This window comes from Chrysochloris asiatica, unplaced genomic scaffold (genome assembly GCF_000296735.1).
Source record: "Chrysochloris asiatica unplaced genomic scaffold, ChrAsi1.0 scaffold00065, whole genome shotgun sequence".
NCBI lineage: Eukaryota > Metazoa > Chordata > Mammalia > Afrosoricida > Chrysochloridae > Chrysochloris > Chrysochloris asiatica.
Genome location: NW_006408583.1, coordinates 13,482,339 through 13,498,859, shown reverse-complemented (window position 1 = coordinate 13,498,859; position 16,521 = coordinate 13,482,339). Strand labels below are relative to the sequence as shown.

At 39.9% G+C, this 16,521-nt stretch overlaps 1 protein-coding gene across 5 annotated transcripts in view; it reads right to left on the bottom strand.

The window, feature by feature from the left end:
* The window catches only part of NFIB (nuclear factor I/B), a 307,135-nt gene that overhangs the window by 98,121 nt on the left and 192,493 nt on the right, over window positions 1–16,521 (bottom strand). For all 5 annotated transcript variants that reach the window (XM_006864489.1, XM_006864490.1, XM_006864486.1 and 2 more), the window contains exon 4: window positions 7,504–7,572. In XM_006864489.1, the coding sequence (XP_006864551.1) occupies window positions 7,504–7,572 (69 nt within the window). The remainder of the gene's footprint in view (window positions 1–7,503; window positions 7,573–16,521) is intronic.

Sequence of the window (16,521 nt, the reverse complement as noted above, 5' to 3'; positions counted from 1 at the left end):
ATCTCTCATACTTTGGACATATTGTCAGGAGGGACCAGTTGCTGGAGAAGGATATCATGTTTGGTAAGGTGGAAGGTCAGAGAAAAAGAGGAAGACCGCCAACGTGATGGATTGGCCAAGTGGCAGCACCAATGGACTCAAGCAGTAGTGAGGTTGGCCCAGGATCGGACAGTGTTTCGTTCTGCTGTGCATACGGTCGCTATGGGTCGGTACTGACTCAATGGCACATAATAACAACAACACAACATGCTGGGATATACATTAACACAGATTGCTTGGCCATAACGACCCTTGGTATAATTTACATTAGTGTAAAATGATTTTTAAATTCTTCAGAAATTTCAGGTTTTCTAAAGTTTGTGCCAGGAAGATTATTCCAGAGAACCTAGACAGCAATACAACAATTTGTCTACAGATTTATATATGAGCACTGTAAAACTACACTGTATTTTCTGAATTCTATAATGGGAAATTATGGCAAGATGAGCAGATGCATATTGAGTATTGCCAAAATAGTAAAACAGCAGACACAAAGTGTATTTAATGATATAGCAAGTGAGCATGAGAACAGCAGATCCCAGGAAGATCTTCCTGTTTAAAAGGCTCTAGATGAACTTACAGGAGAAGCAAAGAACATTGTTAGTGCGTTTCCCTCAGAGCTTTAAGGAACTGAAAGCTGCAAATCATGTTTAATAGGTGCCAATACCCTCTCAGAAATGAAGCACCAGAGAACCAAAGATTCTGAGGGCCAGAGGCCAACCCTTAATCGTTCTTACTGCTCTTCTCACTCCAAAAGCTGAACTTAAATCTACTTTTAGGATGGAGACAAGATCATTTAACAGAGATATCACTATCCTAAAACTGAATAGCTTCATTAACTAAATTCAACACATACATTAGTAAGTCATATGACAGCAAAACTCTAGAGGGCAGAAACCATTAACATTACCATCAAATCTCAAGAAATCAGAATACAGCAAAGTGTCGTGCTGAGGTTATGTTTACTGAGTAAACCCTTATTTCATAAACAATGAAATTCAACTGCATAAACAAGATTATAATGTGGGCATATGAAAACACATAGGACAACAACTTCTCAGGCATTTCAGAAATACGTATTTGCATACAGAATAGTAAAGAAATGTTTGCAAATTAAATAAATTAATGAATGAACATTGTTGTTATTAAGTGCCAATGAGTTAGTTCCGACTCACAGCGACACTGTATAGGGTTTCCAAGGAGCAACTGGCAATTAATGTGCTAATTACAAATCAATAATGTTTATTATAGTAAGTAACTTATAACAAGTAACTTAGAAACCTCTAAGAGATGACAGGTTGAGTGAATGAATGAATGAATGAATGAATGAATGATGGAAACAACCTAACTGCCTATCAACAGATGTAAAGGATAAACATATTGTGGTATACATATATAATGAAATAATATACAGTGAGTGATAAAGCAATGATTAGACAGCAAAATATGACATGAATTAGTCTGCAGGGACATGATGTTAAGTGAATAAATCAGACATGAAAGTGGTTTCATGATATTACTTTTATAAAAACAAGTCAAGAATAGGTATTCACACAGAAAGCAAGAGCACAGGTCATGGCAACACTTTTGGGGAATGCTCAAGGCATTTTGTTGGTTGAGTTTCTGGAGGTCCAAAGAAGGATAACATCTGCTTGTTGTAAGAGTATTTTAAGAAAGTGAGGCAAAGCATTAGCAAACATTGCCCAGGAAAATGTCTCTACTATAATGGTGCCCCGGGGCTCACTCCTCTCCTTTACAAATGCAATTCTGCCAGTTCCATGGGAAATCACTGAGCAGTCATTATATAGTTTTGAGTTGGTGCCTTCTGACTTCATATTGTTTCCCGCTCTTTAAAAAAGGAAAATCTTTAAAGGGCACCCATTTTGCTACCGTGAACAATGTCATAAAAACGGCATTGCCATGGTTACATTTCTAGGGTCCTCACTTCTTTAGGAATGGACAAAATGGCTGGTATTATCACCTTCCAAAGTATCTTGACCTTGATGGAGATTATTTGAGAAATAAAGTTTAAATTTCTGTGTTTATCTTTTAATTCTATTTTATTTCCACAAGCGTTTTGAAGTTTCCTTGTACAATTTTGCAGTAAGAGGAAGAAAAATCAAAACATCTGTGAGTATTACACAAGTAGATACGTATATTATATGAGTTTAAGGAAAGTGTATGGGAGTACATGCATACACATGTGGGGGGCTTCATAAAGCTAATGGAACAATTCCACTATCTTGTAAATCCATTTTTCCAAGAACTTTCTGAAACCCCCTCATATTGGTCTATTTGTGTGCATATGTATACATGTATTTGTATGTGTTGTATATATAGTCATACTTGCATACAATAAACACAAGTTAAAGATACTTCCTGTTGTTGTTACTGTTGTTAGGTGCCATTGAGTCGGTATCAACTCATAGCGATCTTATGCACAACGGAATGAAACACTGCTTAAGTGTATCTGTAGTTGTTGCTAAGTGCTATTGAAGCAGTTCCGACCCATAGTGACCCTGTATAGGGTTTCCAAGGAGCCACTGGTGAGCTTGAACTGCCTACCTTGCAGTTCAAATGGCTTTGCAGTCTGGCACATTAATCCACAACACCATACCAGGACTCTAAGTGTATATCTATTGTTGTTATGTGCCATGGAGTCGGTTCCGACTCATAGCGACCCTGTATAGGGCTTCCGAGCCTGTAACTCTTTAAGGGAGCAGAAAGCCTCATCTTTCTCCTGTGGAACAGCTGGTAGTTTTGAACTGCTGACCGTGAGATTAGCAGGCCGATTCGTAACCACTATGCTACCAGAGCTCCTTAAGTGTATCCAGATATATCCAAATACCTAGTGGGGTTGATTTACTGGGTTTGAAGGCTCAGGATCATAGTTTTGTAAGACAACTAAATCAACTGGCCATAACTTAGTTAATACTCTAGATCCTAGTTTGGTGAGTAGTGTCTGGGTTGTTAAAAGCTATGACGCAACTTGGTTTGTTATCATCTGATGCAAGGGAGAAGGTAAATCAGTACATGGGGTCTAATGACCTACACAAATCCAGCCTCTGATAGCCTGAGACCAGAGGGACTGGATGGTGCCCGGCTATCACTATAGACCACTCTGACCAGGAACACAATAGAAGATCCCAGTTGAAATGGGAGAAAAATCTAGAACAAAACTCAAATGCACAAAAACGGCCAGACTTACTGGACTGATCAAGACTAGTACAACCCCAAACTTATTGCCATAGACACCCTTTCAGCTTGGAACTGACGCTATTCCCAGGAGCTCTGGTAGTATAGTGGTTACGAATCAGGCTGCGAACCTCGAGTCAGCAGTTCAAAACTACCAGTTGTTCTGAGGGTGAAAGATGAGGCTTTCTGCTCCCATAAAGATTTACAGCCTCAGAAACCCTGTACAGGGTCGCTATGAATCAGAACCTACTCCACGGCACATAGCCACCACCACCACCTCTCAGCTAAAGTATGGACTGGCTTATGAAATAAACAATATTCATGAGGAATGTGCTCCTTTAAACAATTAACTCTACAAGGCCAAATGGTCAACATTGACCCGAGAGCAAAAATGAAAAGGCAAGAAGGGCAGGGCAAACGGATGGATGACAACAGGACAGGCTGGTGGGGGTGACGAGAGTGTGGGTATACCGTGGGTACTGCATCCAATGTCACAGAGTAATCTGTGTGCACATGGCTGAACTGGAATCTGATTTGCTGTGCAAACTTTCACCTAAAACATAGGAATTTATTTTTAAAAATAAAAAAAAATAGTGTCCAAAACTTTGACTGAATTACATTTAAACCCACAGTTTCAGAGGAAGAGTTCTCCTCAAATACCTTCACGGTTTATCAGAAATGATTTGAAATGATTTCAAATTATTCCCTGTTATGAACTGAAGTGTGTCTCACAACAGTAGATTTGTAACTCTAACCCCTGTACCTATGGCTAAGGAGCTTTGTTGACACAGTGGTGAAGCACTTGGCTGTTAACGGAATCTACCAGGAGAAAGATATGGAAGTATACTTCTATCAAAATTAGAGCCTTGGAAATGCTATGTTGGTGTGGTTAAGCGCTGTTGACTCAGTTCCGACTCATAGTGACCCTGTATAGGGTTACTGAGAAGCAGCTGGTGAGCTTGAACTGCCAACCTTGCAGTGGTCACACCAGCTCTAGAGCTGTTCCATTTTGTCCTCTAGGGTTTCTAGGACTAAAATTGGACTGGACTGGACAGATTTGCATTTGGTTTGATTGAGATGACAATCTTACTTGGGAAGAGGTTGTGTTTGTTATGTTCCTGTAGCAGGATTAGTGTCCAGTGTGTTTCCCATCAATCTCCTTTGAGAGGTCAAAGGTCAGATTTAGCAAGAAGAGGTGAGGAAGATAGACCCCATGCCACCTGGAGACCTCAAAGGATCTGAGGAAAAACCAAGGACCATCCCCCAGAACAGAGAGAGCCTTCCTCTAGAGTCCACACCCAAAATTCATATTTTTATGAATTTCCTAACTGTGAACAAATAAATTTCTGCTTGTTAAAGTCAAAAGATAAAAAGAATGAATGGATGGTGTTTTCTATGTTGGTTAATCTGTACTGTTACAAAAAGTTTCAATTTGTTTTTCTTTTTCAAATGAAATTCAATGTTGTTTTTTTCAGAAGCCTTTTGAAAGTTTGAATGTGTTTCTTCTTCTACAATACCTGGTGGTGGTGGTGGTTATGTGCCATGGAGTCGATTCCAACTCATAGCGACCCTGTATAGGATTTCCGAGGCTATAAATCTTTACAGGAGCAGAAAACCTTATTTTCTTCCCGTGGAACAGCTGGTAGTTTTGAACTGCTATCTCTGAGATTAGCAGCCCGATTCGTAACCACTATGCTACCAGAGCACCTGGAACTCAATCCACCCACTCTCATCCAATCGATTCCAACTCATAATAACCCTCAAGGGCACAGTAGACTAAATGTTTATGAGAGCAGACAGCTTCATCTTTTCCTGTGGAGCGGCTAGTGGGTTTGAACTGCTGACCTTTCAGTTAGCAGTTCAAAGCCTGACTCACTGTGCCACCATAGCTCCTTGTACCTCACGTAATGCTATCTATAAGAAGGTACAAAATACGTACTTTCTAACAAATGATCACACTAATCTTGTGATAAAAATGATGAAAATCTATTAGGGAACTGAAGAGAAACACAAATTCAAGCAAATGCTCTCAGACTGCCTCATAGCTGTAGCAGCATACCTTCCCCTCTCAACACAGTCCAGGGAAACCCGTGAGAGGCAGAGCTCCAGGACAGGGCCTTGTCTGGGGGCTCACAAGTTTTCCGCCTTTGACAGGGTACAGTCTCACCACATTTCAATCACTCTCTATTGTTGTTGTTAAGTGCCATTGAGTCAGTTCCAACTCACAGCTAACCTGTATAGGGTTTCCAAGGAGCAGCTGGTGGGTTTGAACTGCCAACCTTGCAGTTGGCAGCCCAGTGCTTATCTTACAGTGCTACGCCAGCACTCTGTATTAATGGGAAAGATTTTAGCTTTCCTTCTCTGACAGGCTTCTGCCTTACACAGGTTCCGTACGAACCCCTTCAAGTGCCTCCTTCCTTACTTGGAAGACAGTAGTAAATAAGTCAGACATATACCTTTCCAAATGAAAAACAACAACAAAACTAATAATTTAAAAATACTTTTTCAAATACCTAAGACCTTCATATATAACATATTGGTCTGGAAAATAATGCGTGGCTCATTGCCCTGGTGCATGGAGTTGTTGTTAAGTGCCATCAAGTCACTTTTGACTCACAGCAACTGTATAGGGTTTCCAAGGAGTGACAGGTTTGAATTGCTGACCTTGTGGTTGGTTATCAGTCCAGTGCACACAGACCATCAAAGTCCTCTTGCCCAGTAATTAAGTAACCTGGAACTTTTGTCATATAAGGTATTAGGTTTTCATCTCCTACACTACCACCCCTAAAGGAGCTCTGGGAGCGTAATGGTTACAAGTCGGGCTGCTAACCTCAAGGTCAGCGGTTTGAAACTACCAGTGGTTCTGTGGGAGAAAGATGAGGCTTTCTGCTCCCGTAAAGATTTATAGCCTCAGAAATCCTGTACCGGGAACGCTATGAGCCAGAACTGACTCCACGGCACGCTAGCACCACCACACCACCCCTAAGTAAATGGATCCATGACAAAAACATGTGGGCTTACATTTATCTGCTCCAGAATTATGTCAGAAAAGATAATAAAGTATTGAAGGCCATACATGTTTAGGTCTAAAACTCCCTAAGATATATGCTATTCACACTGGCCACATTAGAAATCAGTGCTTTTGAAAAACTACATTGGAAAGCACAGTCACCCACTGGATTGAAAAGTCCCTCTAAAGCACTGCTGAGCCTTACCTCAGGAACCCACTTACACTTTGTTCTTTCAGAACCATCAGCCTTCTTGCTCAGACCCTCTGAATTTGACCCAAATGAGAAAAATAGCTTCAACAAAGACCAACGTGCCACTAAATAACAGCAGTCCAAACTGTGATGCTCTCTAACAAAACGCCTGGTGAAAACCTACCCTTCAAAGTTATATAAACGAAGCTGAATCAGAGACAAGGATAAGAAGAAACGAGTCAAGTACTTTAACCTAATCAATGCGTTCAGATCCACATCTTAGATCTCTGCACACTTTACTAATAAGTAGAAGAGTTAACGAAAGGAACTTTCCCTTTGCTAAGGTAGCTTGTTGTTGTTGTTAAACTATGGGTCGAGTCGATTCTGACCCACAGCGACCCTGTATAGGTTTCCAAGGAGCAGCTAGTGAGCTTGAACTACCAACTTTGGAGTTCAAATGACTTTGCAGTCTGATGCATGAATTTAGCCTACAAAAATCTGATCTGACCTGCCAAGAATGGGTGTCTCAGGTGAAGCAACCAGTTAAAAACAACTGGGCATTGTTTTGGATAACAATGCCTTCTAGCTATATTCAACTACAATCTGTAAAACGAATCTCTGCAGCCCTCTACACTCTGCACGCTGTGTGTGTATCCTGTCCATCTCCCAACCCCCACCTAAATGTTAGTAAAACGAAAAAGCACTTATCTCCAGGAAACGCATGCGGGTTATCACAACAAGATGGAGGACATTTAATTAATCACACTTCCTTTGATATCAATGGCTGTCTATAGTCACACAGTGAACTGTGAATTCAATGAACACCAATCAGAACCTTCCCGAAATAAAACTTTTGTACAGTCGAGAGTTTTGATGATTGAAATATGAACATTTTAGGAAACCAGACCCAGGATAACTATTTATGATTTCATCCAAAAGTCTGCAACTTTAAAACTCACATTCTCCTAATAGTTGGTCACTCTGCATGCTCTGTGTATTTTTAGGGTCAAAGCATAAAAGATTTCCAATCATTTTGTGTAATTAAGTAATAAGAAAATGTTTTACTTACTTCTGGAAACCCTCACAAGTTCGGATACATTGAAGACTCCAGATTTTACAAAACTATCCTCAAGGTATCCTGAAAATAAACATCAAGGGGGAAAAGATCAGCATAAGCAGGAAACACAATCAATGATTAAACACTGGACTTGGCTGAAATGTGTTTAAATCAAAAGTCAAAGTAAAATGCTAGAATGCACACAAGAGCCAAGTAAAGGTGAAAATTCTTAAATGCAAACTGGGTCTGTTTAAACAAAAGCAAAAAGTTGAGATGCTAAATAATCTGATAAGGAATTCTTTCCCTAACTTTCCTAAGTCTACAGGATCATTTGTGTGGTTTTCTTGGCCATGTTGTCTGTGCGAAGAATGAAGTTGGGGGTGCTCATTGAATGCAGCCAGCTCAGTTGCACCTGGTAGACTAAAGTCCACCCATTTGGGAAAAAAGGAGAGCCACAACCACAATTAACACCTTGTTGGAAATACTTCAAAGAGCTCTTGAAACCACTGTTCTTTCACAAATCCTTCCCTGATTAAAGGAACGTAAGCTGCTGTTACCAGCACTCCCACCCAGGTTTGAGGGTCAAGAATCGCACAAAAACAGGACTTACACATACATCAAATACTTTTGCATCAACCTATTTCTATGAGCTTTCAATAAACCCCACAACATCCCAGTTTTCTCTCACATTTGCTACTATTCTCTTGGACTCTTCATTTCAAGAACTGGACACTTTTCCTGGCAAATGGCTGGAAATCCAGGCCTCTGTGAATGCACATGACCCTTATGTGACATCAAGGCATAGGGTCAGCAGTGGTGGTGGCGCACAGTTCTGGAGGCTGACTAAGTTCAGGCCCACTGGGTAACAGGCCCAGCAATGTCCAAGCCAAGAGATGAAGCCTCCCAGAAACACCAAGTCCCCCAGGCCCTCACCTACCTAAAGGAAGTTATGTTGGGTGTGTGTGTGTTGGGGCAGGGGGGGCCTACATTACAAAGATGGTATCTCTGTCTCACTGTCTGCCTCTGATGGAGAGAACTGGAAGATTATGACAATCCTTGGAGATGAAATACATTCATGTAGAAAACCCTAGTGTATAAGAATGGACAATTCAATCAGATTTCCATAAAGCTCTGGAGCTGACCAAGGAGTTAGTCAGTGCAGGGATAGGATGCTCAAGTCAGGACTGTGTTGAAGTCTAGCACAAACTCTTCACTTGCTGAGGAATCCTGACCACATTACTAGTTCTCTTTGGCCTCAGATTTCTCATCTACCAAGTTGTTTGTTGTTAAGTGCCTTACAGTTGGTTCCGATTCATAGCCACCCTATCTAGGCTTCCTGAGGAGCAGCTGTTAAGTATGAACTGCAGACCTTGGTGTTCAAACTAACCTTAGGGTCCAGTGCTTATCCTACAATGCCACACCAAGACTCCATCTATCAAATAGAGAGAATAAAATGATCTCCCTCCTGGAGTTTCTATAACTACTAAGATAGGAACATAAAACTCAAGGTAAGCACTAGTTAGATGTTCCCAATAAATTAAAATAGGCCAGCAGAGCCACAATTAGCCTGCCAAAATTAAATGCACTGGACTCCAGACCAAACCATAGTATTTGTACATTTTTACTGGGAAATCTTACTAGAACAAAAGTCACTGCATTGCTTTCTGATTGTACAAAGCATGAAAAGACAGAAAACCATTTAATTAGCGTAGCTCCTGTGAAATGAGGAACTTTGAATGTCTGAACTGTTTGCCACCCTCTTATGAAACACAATGCAAGAAAAAGTGACTGCGAACCATTAAGATTCCAGTTGGCAATAAAGCTTTGGTTTCCTATTAAGTCATTCCTCTAAAAAATATATACATACATTTTAAGAGGACAGAAGCAAGTGTCCCCAGATAACGCATCTCTATTTTAGGAAACCCCTATTTCTTGAGCAATTAAGTTTTCACCAGGCTGAATTCATTTCTGTAAGTGAGGAGCATTCCTTGTAAACCGCGCTATACACAAAACTGAGGGCCATAAATACAAAAATAGGGTATTGGTTCCTTTTCCGTCATTGAAGAAACACATTTTTAACTTTACGGGCCACTGTAGGCAATCACTGTTCCGAAGGCTTTTCTGTTGCTGCAGGGATCTTACTGTTTTTTTGAAAGTATATTTTGGTATACTTTATTTTATATAGAGAGTCCTGGTGTGGCGCTGTGGGTTAATGCGCCAAACTGCAAAGCTGTTTGAACTGCAAGGTCGGTGATTCAAGCTCACCAGCTGCTCCTCGGAAACCCTGTATAGGGTTGCTATAGGTTGGAATCAACTCAACAGCACTTAACAACAATTTTATATATGATAACCTTACTACGGTGGCAGTTATGTGTCGTGGAGTTGGTTCCGACTCATAGCGACCCTGCATAGGGCTTCCGAGGTTGCAAATCTTTACTGGAGCAGAAAGCCTCATCTTTTACCTGAGGAACAGCTGGTGATTTTGAACAGGTGACCTTGAGGTTAGCAGCCCGAACCACTACACTATCAGAGCTCCTTATTTGTAGACAAATCTCATCTGAAAATGGGGCTAATAATACTGTCTGCTCTGGTGTGGTAGGATACACACTGGACTGCTAACCTCATGGTCGGTGGTCCAAATCTACCAACTGCTCCTCAAAAATCCTATTCAGGGTCACTGTGAGTCAAAACCAGCTCAACGGCACTTAACAACAACAACTCCGAAGGGTCACTGTGAGGATGTAGTTGACACAGAGCCCTGAGAACACAGCTGGACGCGTAAAACAGAACAAAATAGCAAAAGTGAAGTCAGTAACTGCTCACTGGAAGCTATCTACTATTCTTCATCAAATACCAGATATTTGTTGATGAAGAGGAGGGTGAGCTAAGCAGTATATGGCCACTTGTGGTTCACACAACTAATTCCCATGGATCCTCACTGACGTTCTCTCAGGGGCCGGGACTGTGTTGTTCATTTAGCAACACATCAAGTGTATCACTTCCAGAAACTTGTATTCTAGGTGGGGAGATCAGATGTACCCAAAATGACCAATATAAGTAACTAGAAATATAAAAATCTATTTATCATGACTACAGCTAGAGTTCAACTTGAATTACATGGAGGCCAACTTGAATGCATACGGAATGAGATTGATATCCTTGTTGGGACGTCACGTCATGTCAAAGATCCCCTACAGAATGGCACGCCAGACCTCATCAAACTCAAGCATGCTGTCCTAGATGAAGCTGACCAGATGTTGGAAGTGGGCTTTGCTGATCAAGTGTAAGAAATTTTAAATGTGGATACAAAAAACTGATCAAAGGAGCCCGAAGAAGAGCAATCTTTTCATAGTTAAACCCTAAGAAATTAAGAGGGACTTATTTTATCTAAGAAAAAAAACGAGTTTAAAAAATTAACGTATAATTACAATAGGGAACATTTGGGAAAAGAAAAAGAAAAAAAATTAATATTTTACCAGCTTGAAGTATTTGATTTTGGTATATTTCTTTCCAACTCTGTAAATATTAATTATAATCTTACTATATATATAAAGATTCAGCATATAATCCATGAAGTGGCTGTACTGTGATTTAATTCAATCAACTGTCTGTCTATTGTCCTTCCCATTTTTACTCTATAAATTATTCTGCCTGTAGACATTTTTGGAGTCCTGGTGTGGTGCTGTAGGATAAGCACTGGACTATAAGGGCAATTTGAACCACAAGGTCAGCGGTTCAAACTCACCAGCTGTTCCTCAGAAACCCTATACAGGGTGGCTGAGTCGGAACTGGCTCACCAGCACTTAACAACACAGCTCATGTACATACTAAACCAATCAGAGAAAATTATTTGACACCACGATAAGGTACTCAACAAATGTCTGACCACTTATCTTTCTCATATACAGGGGCAGATTGCTCAATTAGTAAGGTAAGCACAGATTTATTTGTACTTACTAATCTGCAGTGAAAATTCCACATTGGTTTCACTACAAATTAAGGACAAGTAAGCCTGTGTTTACTTTGCTTACTGGTTACTCCATTTCCCTCAGGGAGTGTAAATTTGAAGAGACTTTGGTTCTGTAGGAAGGTGCTGTGGGGTTGGAAGAGAGACGGATGTCAGCCAGACCTTGACACAGAAGCTATGATGTGATGCAAGAAAATGAAATTTTCACCAGATTACTAAGTAAACACAAGTAATCCCATGCTTACCCTGCTTATTAAGTAATCCAACACTGCTGATGCCACTCCCTCCGAGTGCATGTCCACTCTCATCCTTATGTGTTTAGCCCAACCACTGCCCACTTTCTCGGCCTGACCCAGCCATACCACCCCTTTCCTCTCACACTGCTTCTACTTACTATAGAGCACTTTGCACATCCAGGTTCTCCAATCTATCTGCTTTCGAATCCTGGTTCCCCTACCGGATTATCAGCTCATTTATTTAGGGGAGGGCATTTTGTTCATCTCTGTGCCTCCCATTAACAAGTAACTCAGTGTCCTCTGTAAAGCAAGCACTAAATAAACAAAGTTGTTGTTGTTAAGTACCATTGAGTCCATTTAATTGGTTTTGACTCATAGAGACCCTGTATAGGGCTTCTGGGGAGCCACTGGTAAGCCTGAACAGCCAACCTTGTAGTTCAAACCAACCACGCAGTTAAACACTAGGCCACAAATGAACAGATGAGTCATTTTGTAACAGGAAAGATGTTGTTGGGTGCCATTGAGTTGCTTCCCCTCATAGTGACCTCAGAGGCAGCAGAACAACACACTAACTAGTCCTGTGTCCTCTTCATAATCTCTGGGTTTGAGCCCAGTGTTGCTGCCTATGTGTCAATTTCTCTTTTTCACGGACCCCTGACTTCACCAAGCACTTTACCAAGCAGGTTAGATATCAATGGTTTAAGATACCATGCAAGTTTGATATCAACATTTTGATATTGAAAGAGAACTACAGATCCATGTTATTCCCAGGAATTCATTGATAAGGAGTTTAGGCTTTGGGTAGGATGGGAAGGAAGAATGGTTGGACTAGATTCTACCCCTGATGCTATTGTACACTAATGGGTAGTCTTAGACATTCAGTACAAAATATCTACTAGACATTCAGTACAAACTCACTGCCAGGGAGTCAATTCCCACTCAGTGACCCACAGAGGATTTCTCAGGCTATAAGTTTTTACTGGAGCAGATGGTCTCATCTTTCTTCTGTGGGTTTGAACTACCAACCTGGTGGTTAGCAGTGCAGTCTTATCATGCATTCAGAGTCAGAGCTCATAAATATCTATAAAATAGTTAATGAGTGAGCAAATAAACAGCTGTCATTTATATATTCTAAGAATGTATTATGTGGATATCATCTGAAATTCATTTCCTTACTGAACCAGTGTTTCTTTCTTTATATTCATACTCAGGATCCATTTGCTCCTAAAGCTGCCAATTCAGATGGAGCAGAGTGTGAGCCTGTCAGAAGCCTAATCAGAAGAGAACTGAGTAATTGCCTGAAAGTTCATTTTATCGTCTGAAAGAGAGTAAGGCAGTTGAACACAGAAAAAGAAAGACCATTCAGACTGCATCAAGGTATACCCCAACTCTTCAAGTTCTGAGGAAAGGAAATCCACAAGACATACTTGAGTTATTTTACTAAAACCCTGAAGGGTGTTTTAACTATATGGGAACTGCTCTGATACCCCCTGAAGAAAATGCAACCCCGGAAGTCCCACTGGGGTGTCCTTATGCATGGAGCATAGTAAGACTCTGGAGAAGGGAAGGCTCCCAGAACAAAGGCACTATGGGAGTTACGTGGGTCAGGCAATGGAATAGTCCAGGACAAACCCTGGAGCAGATGGCTGCTTATGTCCCTACATCTTTGAATTCAACAGACCTTTGCAGACAGTCCTTACCTAGGACAGGAGAGAGTTTAAAAAAAAAAGGTGGATAACACAGTACTAGGATAGCTAGTAGTGCTTGCTCAGAAGTATTCAAGAGATGCTACTTGGGGATTCCCACAAGAAAACTACAAAGAATCTTGCAGGGGTCAGGAGTTCCATAAACGTACAAAAGGTAAGACTGCAGTAAGTATAAGGATTGCTGTTAACACAATCAACTGTGACTCCCAGGCCCCAGAGCCCTTCAGAAACTCGGTTTTCACATGTTCCAGGGACCATTGTGAATCTAGATAGCTTGTATAAAGGCCAAGAATCTTCAAGCCATTTGGAGACATTCATATAACTGCAATCCCTTCATGTTGTAAAGGAAACTCGAGCATCTCTAAGACGGAGCAGCTGCTTAATGTTACACAGCAATATTCCACAACAGCTTAAACCAGGGAAAAAAGAACAACTTTGCATTTATGTGCTTCTGTATTTACACTACATGGATGCTTTCTTAAAAAATAAAATTGAGTAGGAAATAAAGACCTCTGCAAACTGAAAATTCTCAAAGGCAATTTCAAATTACATTATTTTACTTCTTTTTAAAAAAATTTTTCTCTAACAAAAGCCACAGTAAATCACTACTCAGAAGTTAATATAGTGTTTAACCTCCTTTACAAACAATAACAGAGGGACACAATGGCATATCGAGCAGTTAATATCTCAAATTATAATCAGCACCATTTGAATGTTAAACAGCATTTACATAGAAAATCCAAAGGAAGACTGATAACACTCATTTTTAAAGTCTACTGTGTTCTATTCTTGAAATTAAAAAAAAATAAAAGCCACAGAAAGCAGTTATTAAATTCATGAGCGCTGTCTTCAAGTATTTGAAGGACTGTTAATGTAGATGGTGGATTAGGCTTACTCTACATACTCCCAGGAGCTGATTTTTGGTACAATAAACAAATTCGCTATCCAATGAGAAAAGCGCTAAAAAGGAATGTAAACGCTTGTAAAGTAATAACCAATACGTGCCGAGCCCTGCACTTATGCCTTCACGAACACTAACTTCTGTCAGGCTCACAACTGTGCTAAGATCTAAGGCATATAACTATTGCTGGTTTTCAGACAAGAAACTGTCTACAGAGTCAGGGACTCCCTGTGGCTGTGAAGACCTGTGCAGGATATACGTATTTGTACTCCGAATACACGATTGGATGGAAGAGCTTCTGAAGTCCATTTCAATTCTCAGATTTCATCTTTTTATAGCTCTGTGTTCCTCTGTTAGTTTTCATGCATTGCTCATTTAGAACTTCAACTCAGGTGGGTACTAAGTGCCTTACAGGTGTTTGTCAGCACTATAATTCCAATTTCTTCCTTCAGCAAAGTGAATAAAATGGCTCAAGCCCTTTGTTTTGGGCAGTGGTAATTCAGTGGAAGAACTCTCGGCTTCTATGTGGGATGACCTAGGTTCCATTTCCAGCCAATGCACCATAAACACAGACAGCATCTGTCTATTAGTGAAGGTGTGGTTACTATGATCCAGTACAGGTTTCAGCGGAACGTCCAGATTAAGAGACTAGAAGAAAGGGCTGGTGATGAATCTCAAACACAAAAGAATCACAAGGGTGCCACGACTCTGAAGCAGGCACAATGGGAACTAACAACACAACAAAGAGCCCTTTATTTATCGTGCAAAGGGAAAGAAGATGAGATTATTTCATACTAGCTCTTCTCCAGTCTTCACATAACTATTCATTCTCTAGTAAGTAGTTTTATGAAATGTATTTGTATCTACAGTTTTTCAACTCATTTGAACTGTCCATGGCTAAGGCTGGAGTCTCTGGTTATAAAAGAGAAATATTAATCATTGCAAAGATAATGGTTCTCTGTACAGATACTGAACCTCGGTCTACAGCCAAGGCTAAATTTCTAATTTTAATTTAGAATTAAGTTTATTCTTCAATTTGAAATGTAAAACCATACTGGTGATTTAAGCAACTTGCAAGAGAGTAAAAAAATTCCTGATTTTAACACACTCGTACAGTGCTACTTTCCCAAAAATAATTCTCAGCAGACAAATAAGATATCTCTGTGTGTGAATATATATATATATATAATTTTTTTTAAGAAAACTGGAATCAAATTAAATAAATGGATATCCTGCTTTTTACCCAGTAAATACTATCTCTCTCACTTTACATGAAAGAAATATTCTCCCAAAGCATGGTTTTAATAACTATATAATATTACACTGCATGACTATGTCGTGCCTTAGTTAACCATTCTCTTATTGTATAGCAATTTAAGTAATTCCCCATTTAAAAATTATTATAAGCAGCCCTGCAATTAATACCTTCATACACAAACCTTTTTCAGCAATTCTCATGCGTTCCTCAGGCTTGAGTTGCCAGATGTGAAATTAGTGGGTCAAAGGGCATAAACTCGTTTAAAGTTCTTGGTACAAATTGTCAACTGCTTTCCATAAAGATCTTTGCCAATTCATGCTTCCTCAGAAATGCTATACAGGGACACTATGAGTCAGAAAAGACTCAATGGCACTTAACAACAAGAACATCAGCAGACAAGTTATGAGGGTGTCGATTCATTACACCCTGCTACCAACATTCCATACTAGTAGGAATTGGTTTAGAATTGAGGCAAGTTGATTGGGGAAAGATGTTATAATATTAATATTATCATCTTCATGTGTTTAATAATTATAACAAAGTCGGATTTTTCAGATAAGTATGTATTATTTCTTTGAACAGAACATAGAAAATATGACCAATAGGAATTAGACTAGCAGGAATCTTTCATTTCTAATATTGAGATATTTCTAGAGTTTCAGAGTTAATTATTGTTTTCCAGTATTGCTTTCCAATTCTTAAATGTTTATTGTAGATTAACAATATGTTCGTGTATGTATATATATATATGTGTGTGTGTGTGTGTGTGTGTGTGTGTGTGTGTGTATTGTTGTTGTTGATAAGCGCTGTGGAGTTGGTTCTGAGCCATAGGAACCCTGTATAGGATTTCCAAAGAGCAGCTGGTGAGTTTAAACTGCTGACCTTAAGGTTCAAACCGACTTTGCAGTCCAGCACATTAGCCCACAGTTGCCACACCAGGACTCCATATATGTATATGTATA